The 17,718-nt window shown below is 41.3% G+C and overlaps 1 protein-coding gene across 2 annotated transcripts in view; it reads right to left on the reverse strand.

Annotated features, from left to right (window-relative positions):
• Positions 1 to 17,718, reverse strand: part of fig4a (FIG4 phosphoinositide 5-phosphatase a) — a 122,806-nt gene that overhangs the window by 94,467 nt on the left and 10,621 nt on the right. For both annotated transcript variants that reach the window (XM_060849256.1, XM_060849248.1), the window contains exon 2: positions 3,205 to 3,343. In XM_060849256.1, coding sequence (XP_060705239.1) covers positions 3,205 to 3,267 — 63 coding nt within the window. In that variant the 5' untranslated portion in view covers positions 3,268 to 3,343. The remainder of the gene's footprint in view (positions 1 to 3,204; positions 3,344 to 17,718) is intronic.

Genomic DNA, 17,718 nt, shown 5'->3' on the forward strand with positions numbered 1-17,718 from the left:
AAAATCACTTTTTCCAGTTAACTATGCAATATTTTCAGCTAACTAGAAGAGAGATACTAACAAAGGTCTCACTTTTCAAAACGTGAAACTAGCCATAACTGTATTTATCATTATTTATATTACCACAGCTTTTCAACTGACTAAGGCCCTTCTATTATTATCATATTATCTGTATGGGAGGATTCTTTCACTTGATTTCTTGCTCAGTCAGTGAGCATTTGTCATCTGTCTGGTTTGGGAAGCTTCTGCATTCATAGTTAATTCTGGAGAGGAGATGTCTGCTTGTATCTTTTGGCTACACGACTCTCAGTTTCTGCTATATTTGCTCTAGTACCACAGCTGTCTTTTGCCAGTGACTGGGTGAAAGATCTTGCATGTCATCTGTCCTTTGGTATAGCAACACCTTGGGGTCACATTTAATTTGGTTATGAAGAGAACTGTCAGCCCAGCACTTTAAATTTCTGAGGATTTGACTTGGGTTGTCAAAACCCCTTTGGATATTCATGATCCTTGCAAGGCTACTGAACTTAGTCCAGCCCTCCAGCACCATTGCAGAGTCTTGCTGAAGGGGTTCATTCAAAGAAACTCCCTTCCACAGGAGCAAAGTCAAATGCTTTTTGAACGATGGGTCCTTTGTGCCCTGTTTATTTCCTACAGGCCCTCTTTAAACCTGATTTATGTTGGCAAGTTCTAGCTTGGCTTCCTTCCTATGGCTGCTAAGTCTTCCTTGTGGTGCTTAACTGCCCCGTCTCTTTTGGGGTTACTATGATTGATTGCCAACCAGGTCATTTCTCAGTACTAAGTCTAAACTTGCTGCCAGAAATGCCAGAATGATTCCTACAATTACAGGATTAGAGACTAAGTCACATTAAAGGTGAACTCAGTGAAGGAGAACGATCATACAACTTCAACTCAATCCTTTGATCTCAGCCTTGACAATCAGAGTATGCTTGGGGGCAAGGAAGGTGAAAGATTTAGAACATCCTCTCAGGATGTATTCTGATGGATGCTCACCATTGCTACCAACTCCCCTTTTAACCAGCATTCTGGTCAGAAATGTAGTTTCTTTCCTTTAAATTATTCATCTCTTCCCATCATTCTTTTTTTGGGGGACGTGTCTGAAAGGGTCAGCTTGAGACCTTACACTTATTATTGATTTCACAGCTATCAGCAGGTGTAGCTTATCTAGCTGTGAAAACTCTGATCCACTAAATGCATTCACAGATTTTGAGAGAATGGCAGCAATTTGATTTTGCATTGTGAACTCCAGATAGAAGATCTGCATGGATATCCTTAAAGCACTCTGGAATTGCTGGCAAGATGATCCTGGAGTGCAGCATGAATGACTGCTTTTTATCTATAATCAGCTTGGAATGAATACCTTCAGACTTTCCTGTTAACCGACTCTGAATAATGAAGGTCCACAATTCTTCCTATCTGTTCAAAAGCAGTGAAGGATTTCAGGTCATCCTCTTTACTTTTAGTAACAAATCTCATTTTTGAAAGGCTTCAACACTGGGCTCTGGGGTTAGGAGACTTGAACTGTTAGCAGGGGAGGCGAGTCTTCCTCAGCAGCTCTAGTTAAAATTTTTGAAGCTGGAAAGGCTCTTTCTCTTTCCCTGAACTCTAGAATGGATTTAATTCTGGGCTAAAGTGCTGAAAGACCAGCAAAAATATAGGGCCCATTAGAGATCAAAACTGCAATGCATGTGCAGAGTTGAAAGGTGTAGCTGAGGTTTTAAAAGGACGATATTGGTATAAAAATCAGAGAGAGGGAAGTGTGATATAATTCAAAGTACTACATCAAGGAAAAAAGGGGGATTTAGCAATTTTAGCAGACATGAAAGTTGATAAATCCCCAGCCTCAGTTGCAATGTATCCCAAGCTGCAGTCGGAAGAGAGAAAAGAGGCTCTGCCATTGATTCTCAAATTCTCTCTGGTCAGAGTACAGATGCCAGAAGGCAGGAGGAGTAGCTAACATAGTACCATTATCCAAGAAGAATGGTAGGGATAAGTCAGCAAACTATAGGTGCATGCGTGGTAGGGGTAAATCTGGTTTTCGAGCAGAGGGGAAAGAGAGAAAGAGTGAGAGCGAACAATGTCTGGAACTCACTGTCTGAAAGTATGACAGATGTGGAAATGTTCACAACATTTGAGTGGTTTCTACATGTACACTTTAAAGACCATTGCACACAAGATTACATGCTAGAAAATAGGACTACAATGGATAGGTGCTCGATGACCAGTGCAGACATGATCGATGAAAGAGCCTCTTTCTGTGCTATAAAACTCTATGACTATTTATCCTGAGTTTTGCAGGTTCCAAGCTCGTCGCAGGAGATGGTCAGCTTCAGGAGTTAATTCCTCATTTATCATGAGTCACAACAAGTTAATAACCAGTACAGCTAGTAACTAAAAGGACTAATGAAAGGTTATCCTTTACGGTGAGAGGAATTGAACATAAGCAAGGATGTTATGCTTCAGTTATATAGGGCATTGGTGAGACTACATCTCAAACCAGCACATCAAAACTGTAGCATTTAAAGGAAGGGTGCAAATATGTTGGAGGCATTTCGGAGAAGATTTTCGATGTTGACTGGATGAAAGGGAAGATAAGAAATTACAGCTTTACTTTTCTACCCCCGACAAAGAGATCCAAAGATGTTGGTATCAATTTATTTGAGTTAGAGTCCAGTAGGTCAATGTCCAATTGATAGTCTGTCAGTTGGCTGATCACACAGCAATTCTACCCCTGGCAGATAGGGTTCAGAGATTGCAGTCAAAAAGTACAGCAATAGTTTTTGTACTGGGAAAGTTAGTCTACCCCAAAGCTGCCTGGAAGCAGATAGCTCAACTCCACATCCTTTGGGTGAGCTTTAACTGCAATGTCTACATAATGCAGGGAATTCAGAAGCTTGTGGAAATTCGATCCTGTGAAGAGCCTGAGCCACGAGAGTCGAGCAAGATTATGCATTATTTTTGAAAAAGACACAGAATTTAAATACCAAAATATAGAGGAGTGCGCAATCTTTGGAATTATTTTCCTGTCCTCTCACCATAACCACTCACTTATCCTTATTTATCCTAAACGATCTGTACTAATTCTCTTTGAACACAGCAAGTTAGGTGCAGTCAGTAAAAATTGTAAAGTCCACTTTACAATTTTTGCAATTAAAAATTGCAAATAGTTAGAATTGAACATACTGCTCGGGTTTCGTACAGAACCAGCTTCTGAATACAATTAATGACTGGTCGTGCTGTTGGCATGATGGCAACAAAATTGACTTCTGACAAGGTTAGTACATCAACATCTGCCTAGGTCGCATTTACAGTCACACAGCATCTAAAAAAAGAAACAAAATGAAATACTTAATCGTCTAGCAAATCACTTTCTGTAGATTTAATAACATCTTAAGAGTGCCAATAGGAACCTTCAAAATGGAATTGAATACATACTTGAAAAAGAAAAGAAATTGCAATGTAAAAAGCAGGAGTTCAAAACTAATTGTATATACACATTTTATACATATTTTCTGCTTTGAAGAATTCTAAAACTGCTCCAGTCCAGTAACTTACACAAGTCCAAACTAGAAGGCTACACATTTTACTCTCAGAGTATGCCACCATGTGAACTGCCTTGACTCAATTAGTGAAATTTAACAATTTAATTAACACACACGAGAGATAGTGATTTGACACACACATACTTCCCAGATTTTGTATCATTAGGAATATAATTTATTAAAAACCCCAAATTGTTTGAGCAATTCTTCAACATTCTTTCATCTAGGACCAGTCACATAAGTGAGACCAGGACTGGACTGAAGGAATTTGGTAATAATCTAGTATATACAAGATTTTTCTTAATTCTACAATAAATTGAAATTCTGAAACTTGTGATAGAATTGGAATCAATGTTCTCTGAAATGTTAGTACAGGGTTTGAGTTAAGGTTAGAGTGGAAGTTTTTGTTTTACTGAAGCAAAGGACCTTATAAGCATATATAAAATCATGAGGGGCATAGATAAGGTGAATAACAAAGGACTTGTTCCCTATGGTGGAGGTCAAACTAGGAGGCATATTTTTAAGGCGAGTGGAGAAAGGTTTAAAAGGGTTTTGTAGGGCGGTGGTGGGGAGGGGTGCAATTTTGGCTCACATGTGGAATAAACTGCCACAGGAAGTGGTAGATGCAGGTACATTTAAGAGACATTTGAATAGATCCACAAATAGGAAAAGGTTGAGAGAGGTATGGGCCAAATGCAGGCAAGTGGGATGACTTTAATTTGGGAAACTTGGTCAGCATGGATGATTTGGACTGAAAGGTCTGTTTCTATGCTATATGGTTCTACAGGATTCTGGACTACTAGATGTTACCACACCATGGGACCAGAGTAACTTCTTTAAAACAAGATTCTACACAAGAATCAACTTTTTTGTCTCCACATACAATTATCAAAAATTGTTATTAGACCTTGCAAATCTGCGCAACACATGTGCCATGAGATAAACATCGCATTCCACTCAAAGGCATGATCATCAACATCCTCTAGTTTGCCATTATTCAGAAATTGAATTGCATCAGCCACAAAAAATTGTGATTACATAATCAAAGACTGGGACTTCTTCAGTAAGCAATTCAACCGGCTTCTCCAAGCCTATCGCCATTTGGAAGTTGCAGGTGCAGAAACTTCTGAACTTTGAGCAAGACTAAGCAATTCACCATCTTGACCCTACTCTGCCATTCATTACGATCACGGCTGATCTCATCTTGGCCTCAAGTTTCCTACCTGCTCCTCATGACCCTCCAATCAATAATGAATTAAAGAGCTGTTTATCTACTCCTTGAATTTATTTATTATCCTGGCATCTGACAGACTGTGGAGTAATGAATTCCATAGATTCACAACCCTTTGAGAGAAGAAATTTCTCATGTCAGTTTTAAACCTCCTGTCCCTTATTCTAAAAATGTAACTCTTATTCTAGATTGTCCCACAAGAAGAGACATTCAATTATATCAATATAATTGAAAACTCTTAATTTGTCTGGATGAGCAGAACTCCAAGAATGCAGGATACCCATCTCAGCACTCCATACATGACATTAAACATTCAAAAGCTCTCATATTCATTATACACCAGCAGCAATGTCTACCATTTATATAGATATATTGCAACAAATCACAGAGGTTTCTTCAGCAGCAGCATTGAAAGCTGTAACTGTTAACACAGGGAGGGAAGGACAGAAAGACAGAAAGAAAAAGAGAGACCCACACAGAGGGCGAGTGAGTGAATGAGAGCCTGAGAGAGCATGTGTGAGAGTCTATGTGTATCTACACAATGACAAATGTAGCAGTTCAAAAAGGCAGATCACTGTTGCCTCCTCAGTGAATTTGTGATGGACATTTTAAGTACTGACCTTGTTGGTATTCCATGAAATTTTATTTTTCCAATGCAATTGGCCATTTTCTAGAAAAATAAGACCTGACGATAATTTCTAACATAATGTAAATGTATGTTATATACTAAAGGTTGGTACCAAATTCTAAAATTGAATATTAATGCTGATAGCCACAAATGCAAGTTAAATTTACAAGAAAACTGCAAAACCTTTTCTAAAAGCAAAAGGTCCTCATGCAAGAATCACAATAGGCTTTCATCCAAGTTCAGCAGGAAATTGGGAAGACAAATGCAATAGAATGGAATGAGTAGGGAGGTTTTACTAAAATGTCACAAGGCACTAGTCTGACCACAGCTGGAATACTATGAACAGTTTGGGCCTCTTATTGAAGGAAAGAAATACTGGCATTGGAGGAATTCCAGAGAAAGTTCACTCGGCTGGTACAAGTTTGGGGGACTACTTTAATGAGGAGACATCGAGTAGGCTGGCCCTGTACACATTAGAATTTAGACTTTGAAACATACAAGATGGCTATTGGACTTAACAGGGTAGTTGTGAAAAGGTTCTTTCCTCTTATGGGACAGTCTGGTACTAGAGGATATAAATCGCAGAATAAGGGGTTGCACAGTTACGACAGAGATGAGGAGGAATTTAGTTTCCAAAAATAATGAATCTATAGATTTCTTTACTGCAGAGAACTGTTGAGGCTGGGTTGTTTAGTTTATTCAGGAATGGATTTTTCATCCATAAGGGAATCAAGGGTTATAGGAAATATGAAAGTGGAGTTGAGGATTATCAAATCAGCCATGATTTCATTGAATGGCAAAGCAGACTTGATGGGCTGAATAGTCTACTTCTTCTATGTCTGATGAGCTTGAGATGTGGGCATCTCTGACTAGGTCAGAATTTAATGTCCAACCTTCTTAATGAACTTATGGTATGTGGGCATTGCTAGATAGACCAACATTCATTGTCCATCCTAGGCTGCCCTCAAGAAGTTAAAGCCTGAGCTGCCTTCATGAACTGCTGCAGTCAATTTACAGTTTTCTCAAGTTGTAAATTTAACTCACTTGTGCCTGCATAGTACATATGAATGCTCAAAGTTACATGTACATGGTTAGATTCAGAATGTCAGAGTCATTACAGAGTCAGTTCTAGAAATTTGACTTATCCACACCAGAAATGACAATATATTTCCAAATAAAGATATGAGTGGCTTGGAGAGGAATTTATAGGTGGTGATGGTCCAACACATCTGCTGTCCTTCTTCTCAAATGGTAGCAGTCATGGGTTTGGAAGGTATGGTCTGAGGAGGCTTGGTGAATTTCTGTAGTGCATGTTGTAGATGGTACACACTGAGCGGTGGTGATGGAGGAATTGGATGCTTGCAGATGCGTTGTCACTTAAATAGCTGCTTAGTCACAGATGGTGTCAAGCTTGAGTCAGACCATAAGGCATAGGAGTGGAAGTAAGGCCATTCGGCCCATTGAGTCCACTCCGCCATTCAATCATGGCTGATGGGCATTTCAACTCCACTTACCCGCATTCTCCCCGTAGCCCTTAATTCCTGGTGACATCAAGAATTTATCAATCGCTGCCTCGAAGACATTTAGCGTCCCGGCCTCCACTGCACACTGCAGCAATGAATTCCACAGGCCCACCACTCTGTGGCTGAAGAAATGTCTCCGTATTTCTGTTCTGAATTTACCCCCTCTGATTCTAAGGCTGTGTCCACGGGTCCTAGTCTCCTCACCTAACGGAAACAATTTCCTAGCATCTACCCTTTTCAAGCCATGTAGTATCTTGTAGGTTTCTATTAGATCTCCCCTTAATCTTCTAAACTCCAATGAATAAAATCCCAGGATCCTCAGCCGTTCCTCGTACGTTAGACCTACCATCATCTGTGTGAATCTCAGCTGGACACACTCCAGTGCCAGTATGTCCTTCCTGATGTGTGGGGACCAAAACTGGACACAGTACTCCAAATAGGGCCTAACCAGAGTTTTATAAAGTCTCAGTAGCACAACGGTGCTTGAGATAAATGATAACATTGCATTTGCTTTCTTAATCACGGACTCAACCTGCATGTTTACCTTTAGAGAATCCTCGACTAGCACTCCCAGATCCCTTTGTACTTTGGCTTTATGAATTTTAGACCATAAGACATAGGAGTGGAAGTAAGGCCATTCGGCCCATCGAGTCCACTCTGCTCACCATTTAGAAAGTAGTCCATGCTTGTATTCTTTTTTCCAAAGTGCAAGACCTCGCATTTGCTCACATTGAATTCCATCAGCCATTTCCTGGACCACTCTTCCAAACGTCTAGATCCTTCTGCAGCCTCCCCACTTCCTCAGTACTACCTGCCTGTCCACCTAACTTCGTATCATCTGCAAACTTTGCTAGAATGCCCTCAGTCCCTTCTCCCAGATCATTAATATTAAACGTGAACAGCTGCGGCCCCAATACTGAACCCTGTGGGACATCGCTGGTCACCGGCTGCCATTCCGAAAAAGAACCTTTTACATTGAACATAGAAAAATACAGCGCAGTACAGGCCCTTTGGCCCTCGATGTTGCGCCAACCCAAGCCCACCTAACCTACACTAACCCACTATCCTCCATATGCCTATCCAATGCCCGTTTAAATGCCCATAAAGAGGGAGAGTCCACCACTGCTACTGGCAGGGCATTCCATGAACTCACGACTTGCTGAGTAAAGAATCTACCCCTAACATCTGTTCTATACCTACCACCCCTTAATTTAAAGCTATGCCTCCTCGTAATAGCGGACTCCAACTCTCTGCCTTCTGTCAGACAGTCAATCCTCAATCCATACCAGTAACTCACCTCGAAGACCATGGCTCTCACCTTGTTCAGCAGCCTCCCGTGTGGCACCTTATCAAAGGCCTTTTGGAAGTCTAGATAGACCACATCCACTGGGTTTCCCTGGTCTAATCTACTTGTCACCTCTTCAAAGAATTCCAACAGGTTTGTCAGGCATGACCTCCCCTTACTAAATCCATGTTGACCTGTCCTAATCCAATCCTGCTCTTCCAAGAATTTAGAAACCTCATCCTTAAATGATGGATTCTAGAATTTTACCAACAACCGAGATTAGCCTAAATTGGCCTATAATTTTCCATTTTTGTCTCGATCCTTTCTTGAACAAGGGGGTTACAACAGCAATCTTCCAATCATCCGGGACTTTCCCTGACTCCAGTGGCTTTTGAAAGATCTCAACCAACGCGTCCGCAATTTCCTCAGCCACCTCCCTTAGAACTCTAGGATGCATCCCATCGGGGCCAGGAGATTTATCAATTTTAAGACTTTTTAGCTTTTCTAGCGCTATCTCTTTTGTAATGGCAACCATACTCAACTCAGCCCCCTGACTCCCTTTAATTGTTGGGATATTACTCATGTCTTCCACTGTGAAGACTGACGCAAAGTACTTGTTATGTTCTCCTGCTATTTCCTTATCTCCCATCACTAGGCTTCCAGCATCAGTTTGAAGTGGCCCAATGTCTACTTTTGCCTGTCGTTTGTTTCTTATGTACTGAAAGAAACTTTTACTATCATTTCTAATATTACTGGCTAGCCTACCTTCATATTTGATCCTCTCATTTCTTATTACACTCTTTGTTATCCTCTGTTTATTTCTGTAGCCTTCTCAATCTTCTGATTTCCCACTGCTCTTGGCCACTTTATAGGATCTCTCTTTTTCTTTAATACATTTCCTGACTTCCTTTGTCAGCCATGGCTGTCTAATCCCTCCCCGGATAATCTCTCTTTTCTTGGGGATGAACCTCTGTAAAAAGTGTCCTCAATTATACCCACAAACTCCCGCCATTTTTGCTCTACTGTCTTCCCCGCTAGGCTCTGCTTCCAGTCTATTTTCGTCAGTTCCTCGCTCATGCCCTCATAATTACCTTTATTTAACTGTAACACCATTACATCTGATTTTGCCTTCTCTCTTTCAAACCTCAGACTGAACTTTACCATATTATGATCGCTGCTTTCTAAGTGTTCCCTTACTTTAAGATTTTTTTTAATAAAGTCTGGTTCATTATATAGCACTAGGTCCAAAATAGCCTGTTCCCTTGTGGGCTCCATGTCAAGCTGTTCCAAAAGCCATTCTGTAGGCATTCCATGAATTCCCTTTCTTTGGATCCACTGGCAACATTTACCCAGTCCACCTGCATATTGAAGTCTCCCATGATCACCGTGACCATGCCTTTCTGACATGCCTTCTCTATTTCCCAGTACATGTTGCGCCCCTGGTCCTGACCACTGTTAGGAGGTCTGTACATAACTTCCATTATGGTTTTTTTGCCTTTGTGGTTCCTCAATTCCACCCACAAGACTCCACATCATCCGACGCTATGTCATTCAGTGCCATAGATTTAATTTTGTTCATAACTAACAAGGCAACCCCGCCCCCTCTGCCCGCCTCCCTGTCTTTTCGATAAGTTGAAAATCCTTGGATGTTTAACTGCCAGTCCTGACCCCCCTGCAACCACGTCTTTGTGATGCCTACCACATCATAAATCATTCACGATGATCTGTGCCGTTAGTTCATTTGTTTTGTTACGAATGCTATGAGCATTCGGGTAAAGTGACTTAATGCTAACTTTCCAGGCAAACGTGTAGTATTCCAGCAGTTCTGACTTGTGCCTTGTAAATAATGGATGGCTTTGGAGAGTTAGGTAACAAGTTACTTTCTACAGGACTCCCATCCTCTGAACTGAAGTCACAACATTTATATGGGTAGTCCATTTCAGTTTCTCATCAACAGTGATTTGTGGATTGTTGATAGTGGGGGATTCAGTGATGGTAATGTCACTGAATGTCAGGAGATGATGGTTAGATTTTTTCTTGCTGGAGATGGTCATTGCCTGGCACATATGACATGATTGCTTGCAACCGGTCATCCCAAACCTGGACAATGTCCAAATATTGTTGCATTTGAACAAGCACTACTTCAGAATCCAAGGAGCTGTGAATGATGCTAGACATTGTCCATGCAGTGCAGATCCCACTTCTGACCTGTATTTTCTCCAAAATAAATGCCATTGATAAAGCAACTGAAGATTATTGGGTTGGTGACACTATCCTGAGGAACTGTGGACTTCTGTGGCATGGTGGTAGTGTCCCTGTTCCAGAGCTAGGAGGCTCAGGCTCAAGTCTCACCTGCTCCAGAACAGGTGCATAGTAACACCTCTGAAGTGAATTCAAAAATATCTATCTTGAGGAACTCCTGCAGAGATTGACCTCCAACCACCGCAACCATCTTCCTTTGTGCCAAGAATGACTCCAACCAATGGATAGTTTTCTCTCTGACTTCAGTTTTGCTAAGGTTAATTGGACCCCCACTCAGTGATCTCACCTCACCTCTGGAATTCAGCTCTTTTGTCCATTTTTATCCAATGCTATAGGCGGCACGGTGGCACAGTGGTTAGCACTGCTGCCTCACAGCACCAGAGACCCGGGTTCAATTCCCGACTCAGGCGACTGACTGTGTGGAGTTTGCACATTCTCCCCGTGTCTGCGTGGGTTTCCTCCGGGTACTCCGGTTTCCTCCCACAGTCCAAAGATGTGTAGGTCAGGTGAATTGGCCATGCTAAATTGCCCATAGTGTAAGATAAGGGGTAAATGTAAGGGAATGGGTGGGTTGCGCTTCGGCGGGTCGGTGTGGACTGGTTGGGCCGAAGAGCCTGTTTCCACACTGTAAGTAATCTAATCTAAAAGATGTCAGAAATTGAATGATCCTGGGGGAACCCAAACTGAGTGTCAGTAAGCAGGTTATTGCTTATTGCTAAGCAAATACTGCTTGATAGCACTGTTGATAACACCTTCCATTATGTTGGAGAGTAGATTGATGGGATCATAATTGGCAGAACTGAATTTATTTTGCTTTATGTGTACATTTCTAGGTAGATGGAAGTGTTGTATCTCTACTGGAACAGCTTGACGAGGTGTGTGGAAAATTCTTGAACACAAGTTTTCTGTACCACTGCCAAGATTGTGAAAAGTCTTTGAAGTATTCAGTGCCTCCAACTATTTCTTGATATCACGTGGAGTAGATTGAACTGGTGGAAAACGGACATCTGATTTGCTGGGGACCTGTGCAAGAGGCAGCAATGAATCATGCATTCAGCATTTCTGGCTTAAGACTAGTGGCAGAAGCACTCACTTTTAGTGATTTGCTGGGTTCCCCATCATTGAGGATGGGTATTTTTGTGGAGCTAGGTAAAAACTAGGACTGCAGATGCTGGAAACCAGAGTCTAGATTAGAGTGGTGCTGGAAAAGCACAGCAGGTCAGGCAAGGAAAAAAAATGCAATGTTTTGGGCAAAAGCCCTTCATTGGGAATAGATCTGGCACATTGACAATGGGCATTTTGAGTTGTGAGCCCGAAATGCTGATTTTCCTGCTCCTCTGATGCTGCCTGATCTGCTGTGCTTTTCCAGCACCATTCTAATCTAAAAATCACAACACCAGGTTATAGTCCAACAGGTTTAATTGGAAGCACACTAGCTTTCGGAGCGACGCTCCTTCATCAGGTGATTGTGGAGGGCTCGATCGTAACACAGAATTTATAGCAAAAATTTGCAGTGTGATGTAACTGAAATTATACATTGAAAAATTGATTGTCTGTTAAGCCTTTCATCTGTTAGAATACAGTGATAGTTTCACTTCTTTCAATGGTGATAGCTAGACAATATGTTGAAGGTGTTAGCCCCCTATGTTCTCTATGACCTGATGTTTAGATTGATTCTAATTTAATAAGTGAGATAACAGTGTTTTACATAAATTCCTGCACTTTTTGAGCTCAGAGTTCTACATGAATGTATGCAGTTTTGAGCAACGTGCAATGTAACTGTGCAATACAAATTCACCACACAAAATATATGTGTGCATGTGGGTCTTTGTCTGTATGTGTGTCTGTCTGTCTGGAGTGTGTCTGTCTAGCTATCACCATTGTTAACAGCTAACCTGAGAATGCAACTTTAAAAAGAAGGGTTTTGTGATTTACACATGAAAGAAGTGAAACTATCACTGTATTCTAACAGATGAAAGGCTTAACAGACAATCAATTTTTCAGTGTATAATTTCAGTTACATCACACTGCAAATTTTTGCTATAAATTCTGTGTTACGATCAAGCCCTCCACAATTACCTGATGAAGGAGCGTCGCTCTGAAAGGGAGTGTGCTCCCAATTAAACCTGTTGGACTATAACCTGGTGTTGTAAGATTTTTAAACTTTGTACACTCCAGTCCAACACCGGCATCTCCAAATCATTCTAATCTCAATATTTGTGGAGCTTCCTTCCCAAGTGAGGTGGGAGGACCAGATGTGGCAGGACCGCAGTACTTAAATCTGATCAGATGATTGTAAAATTGCTTAACTTTATATCTCACTTGGTGCTTATGTTGTTTGGAACACATCAGTCCTACCTTCATCAGGTTGGCACCTCATTTTTAGACATTCCAGGCATTTCTCCTGTAATGCCCACCTGCATAGTTCATTGAAGCAAGGTCAATGCCATGGCTTGACAGTAGTGGTAGAGTGAGGGATATTCCGGGCCATGAGGTCAGAGTACAACTTGGTTTCCCCTGGCTCACAACAACTCAAAATGCCCAGTGTCAAGGTGCCAGATCTGTTCAAAATCTATTCCATTTAGAAGGTGATCGTGCCATACAAGATGTTGGAGGGTATTCTCAAGTTGAATTACCCTCAAGAAAATTATGGCAAGTGATGTTCTTGAACTGCTTCAGTCTTTGGTGTTTAGGGACACTCACAGTCATGTTAGAAAGGAAGCAACAAGATTTTGATACAGTGCTAGTGATGGAAAAGCAATATATCGTTCTCGGTCAGGGTGGTGTTGTGAAAGGGAAGTTGCACATGGTGGGGTTTCCATGCATCACTTCCATTGTCCTTCTGGTAAAAAAATGCAGGTTTGGAAGGTGCTATCAAAAGAGCTTCCCTGAGTTACTGCAGTGCCTCTTGTAGATGATGCACAACATTGCCTGTGTGACAATGGTGAAGGCAGTAAATGTTGAAGGTGGTGCATAGGTTGCAAATCGAGTGGCCTGCTTTGTTCTTGATGGTGTCAAGCCTCTTGAATATTATTTAAAGATTTTGAAAGAATCCTGTGATTGGAATAGGGGATTCACTGATGTACACATTACACTGATAATACCTTTGGCAAGGCAAACTGCACATCAGTAAACATCCAAGAAAATACCAACGCATGGTTGGAATTAACAGGATTTATGTTTACAGTAGCATGAGCTAAACTTTAGAACATTTCAAAGCACCTAACAGCTACTGAAGTATTTCTGAAGTACTGTTGTTCTTATCTTAGTTAACAGAGCATCCACATTGTTCATAGTAAAGGTCCGCTCAAAAATGAACATTTAAGATATGTCAATAAAAAAAGCTCAGTGAGCAGACAGTAGAGTCCTGTGCAATATAATTAACTTTATGTGGACAGAGCGCTACTCTTTCCTCCCATAAAGAAAGGAAAATAGGAGATGAGGGCAACTGATGAAACGTAATAGTTAGTGTCTTTTCTTGGAGATACAAATGGTTACGCAATGATTTAACTGAACAGCTCAATTTGCCAACTTTTAAATTGTTGTTAATCTGTAACTGACCCAAAAAGAGTAATTCATAAAAGGTATTACTCAAGCTGTGGCTATTACTATTAAGTGACACTGCTTGGTGATAACCGTCTCACTGGTACTCAGTTTGGATTTCATCATTATCACTTGGTTCCTAACCACATCACAGCAATGGTACAAACAAGAGTTGAACTGCAATAGTAAGTGATTGCACTCGACATCGAGGCTGCATTTGAAAGATTTATGGAATCAAGGAGCCCCAGCAAACTGGAGTTAATCAGAATCAGGGCAAAAACTCTACAAGTTGGAGTCATACTTTGAGCAAAGGAAGATGCTTGTGGTTATTAGAGATCAATCAACTTTGTCCTAGAACAGGACTGTAGAAGTTTCTCAGCATACTGTCCTATGCCAAAATCAAGCACAGCTGCTTCATCGACAATCTTCCTTAAATGGAGGTGAGAAGTGGTGAAATTTGCTGATCATTGCACATTATTCAGCATCATTCACTGCTTTCAAGTTTCTGAAGCAGTCAGTGTCCATGTGAATCAAGACTAGGTTGACATATCAGCTTGGGCTGTTAAGTGGCAAGTAACAGTCAAACATAAATTGCCAAACAATGATCATCTCCAACAAGTGAAAATTCAGTGATCACTCCTTGATGTTTAACAGCAATACATTTGCTAGATTTCCTTTGATTCACATTCTGGGAGTTACTACTGACAACAAAACAAATTGGACCAATCATATAAACCAGTTCTGACTCAAACTATTTAATGTTTCTCTCTCCACAGATGCTACCAGGTGTCCTGAGTTTCTCCAGCATTCTGTCTGTTGTTTCAGCCATATAAATACAGTAAACACACAGGTCAAAAGCAAAGAATGATGGAGTCACTAATTCACCTGCTGTCGCTCCAATACTTACAGTCATTGAATTATTGAGACATACAGCATGGAAAGAGACCCTTCGGTCCAATTAGTCCATTCTGACCTGATATCTTTACCTAATCTAGTCCCACTTTCCTGCATTTGGCCCATATCCCTCTAAACTCTTCCTATTCATATACTCATCCAGATGCCTTTTAAAATGTTGTAATTGTACCAGCCTCTACCACTTCCTCTGGCAGCACATTCCATACATGCAGCCCCTCTGCATGACCCTTAGGTCCCTTTTATATCTTTCCCCATTCACTCTAAACTTATGCCCTCCAGTTCTGAACTACCCCACCCCAAATAAAAGACCTTGTCTATTTACCTTATCCATGCCCCTCAGGATTTTATAAATCTCTGAAAGGTCACCCCTCAGCCTCCGACACTCCACGAAATACAGTCCTATCCTATTCATCTTCTCCTTGTAGCTCAAACCGGTCAACCCTGGCAACATCCTTGTAAATCTTTTGTGAACCCTTTCAACTTTCACAACATCCTTCTGATAGGAGGGAAGCCAGAACTGCACACAATATTCCAAAAGCAGCCTCATCAATTTTCTGTACAACCACAACATGACCTCCAATCCTCCACTTAATGCACTCTCCAATAAAGGAAATCATACCAAATGCCTTCTTCACTATCCTATCTACCTGCAACTCCATTTTCAAGGAAGGATGAATCTGCACTCAAAGGTCTCTTTGTCCAGCAACACTCCCCAGGACCTTACCAGAAAATGTGTAAGTCCTGCTCTGATTTGCCTTTCCAAAATGCAGCACCGCACATTTATCGAAATTAAACTCCATCTGCCACTCCTCAGCCAATTGGCCCATCTGATCAAGATTCCATTGTACTTCTTCACTGTCCACTACACCTCCAATTTTGGTGTCATCTGCTAACTTATTAATTATATCTCCTATATTCACATCCAAATTATTTATATCAATGATGAAAAGCAGTGGACCCAGCACTGATCCTTCTACTTCACTACAAGTCACAATCCTTGAATCTAAAAAGCAACCTTCATCACCATCCACTATCTTCTACCTTCAAGCCAGTTCTGTATCTAAATGGCTAGTTCTCCCTGTATCCCATGAGATCTAACTTTGCTAACCAGTTTACCAGGAGGTTTGAGCTACAGGGAGAGGATGAATACGATAGGGCTGTTTTTCCTGGAGAGTCAGAGGCTGAGGGGTGACCTTACTTAAGTCCATATAGATCACGTCCACCATTCTGCTCTCATCAATCCTCTTTGCTGCATCTTCAAAACAACTCAATCAAGTTTGTGAGACATGATTTTCCACATTGCTCCTTGGATGCTGCCTAACCTGCTGTGATTTCCCATGTACAAAACCACTTTGACCATCCCTAATCAGTCCTTGCCTTTCCAAATGCATATAAATCCTGTCTTTCAGGATTCCCTCCAACAACTTGCCCACCACCGATGTCAGGCTCACCAGTCTATATAGTTCCATGGCTTTTCCTTACCACCTTTTTTCAATAGAGGCACCACATTAGCCAACCTCCAGTCTTCCAGCACCTCACCTGTGACTATCAATGATACAATATCTCAGCAAGGGGCCCAGCAATCACTTCCCTAACTTCCCACAGATATCCAGCACCGCCTCCTCTGTAATACAGCCCTTCTCCACAGTAAACACTGATGCAAAGTACCCATTTAGTATCTCCCCCAATTCCCTGTGGTTCCACACGTAGGCTGCCTTGCTGATTTTTTGAAGGGGCCTATTCTGTCTGGAGTTACCCTTCTGTCCTAAGTATATAGTTATTTTATATCGTTAACATACTTGTAGAATCCCTTTGGATTCTCCTTAATCCTATTTGCCAAAGCTTTCTCAAGTTCCCTTTTGCCCTCCTGATTTCCCTTGTGTATACTCCTACTGCCTTTATACGCTAAGATGTCATTTGATCTCTGCTGTCCAAACCTGACATATACTTCATTCTTTTTCTTAAGCAAACCTCGATTTCACTAGTCATCCAGCATTCCCTACACCGACCAGCCTTTCCTTTCAACCTAACAGGAGTATACTGTCTCTGGTCTCTTGTCATCTCACTTTTGAAGGCTTTCTATTTTCAAGCCACCCTTTTACCTGTGAACATCGGTCCCCAATTAGCTTTTGAAAGTTCTTGCCTCATACCGTCAAAATCAGCCTTACTCCAATTTAGAACTTCAACTTTTTGATCAGATCTATCCTTTTCTATCACTATTTGAAAATTAATAGAATTATGGTCATTGGTCGCAAAGTGCTCCCCCACTGACACCTCAGTCACCTGCCCTGCCTGATTCCCCAAGAGTAGGTCAAGTTTTGCAGCTTCTCCAGTCGATACATCCACATACTGAATCAGAATTTTTTCTTGTACACAGCTAACAAATTCCTCTCCATCTAAACCCTTAACAATACAGCAGGCCTAGTCGATGTTTGAGAAGTTAAAAGCCCCTACCATAACCATCCTATTATTCTTCCAGATAACTGAGATCTGCTGTATCTTCCTATTCCTACCCTGCCTAGTTCGTAGCACCGGGAGTAATTACTACACTTGAGGACCTCTTTTTTAAAAAAATTCCTTTTTAAAAAAAAATGCTCCCTTCAGAATCTCATCCCTTTCCCCTCCTATGTCGTTAATTCTAAATGTGTACAATGACCTCCTGCTGGTCCCCCTCCCCTTTTGAGAACCCTCTCAGAGATATCCTTGCTCCTGGCACCAGGGAGGCAGCATCATTCTGACTTTTTGCTGCTGGCCATGGAAATGTCTGT

Source organism: Hemiscyllium ocellatum, chromosome 3 (genome assembly GCF_020745735.1).
Source record: "Hemiscyllium ocellatum isolate sHemOce1 chromosome 3, sHemOce1.pat.X.cur, whole genome shotgun sequence".
NCBI lineage: Eukaryota > Metazoa > Chordata > Chondrichthyes > Orectolobiformes > Hemiscylliidae > Hemiscyllium > Hemiscyllium ocellatum.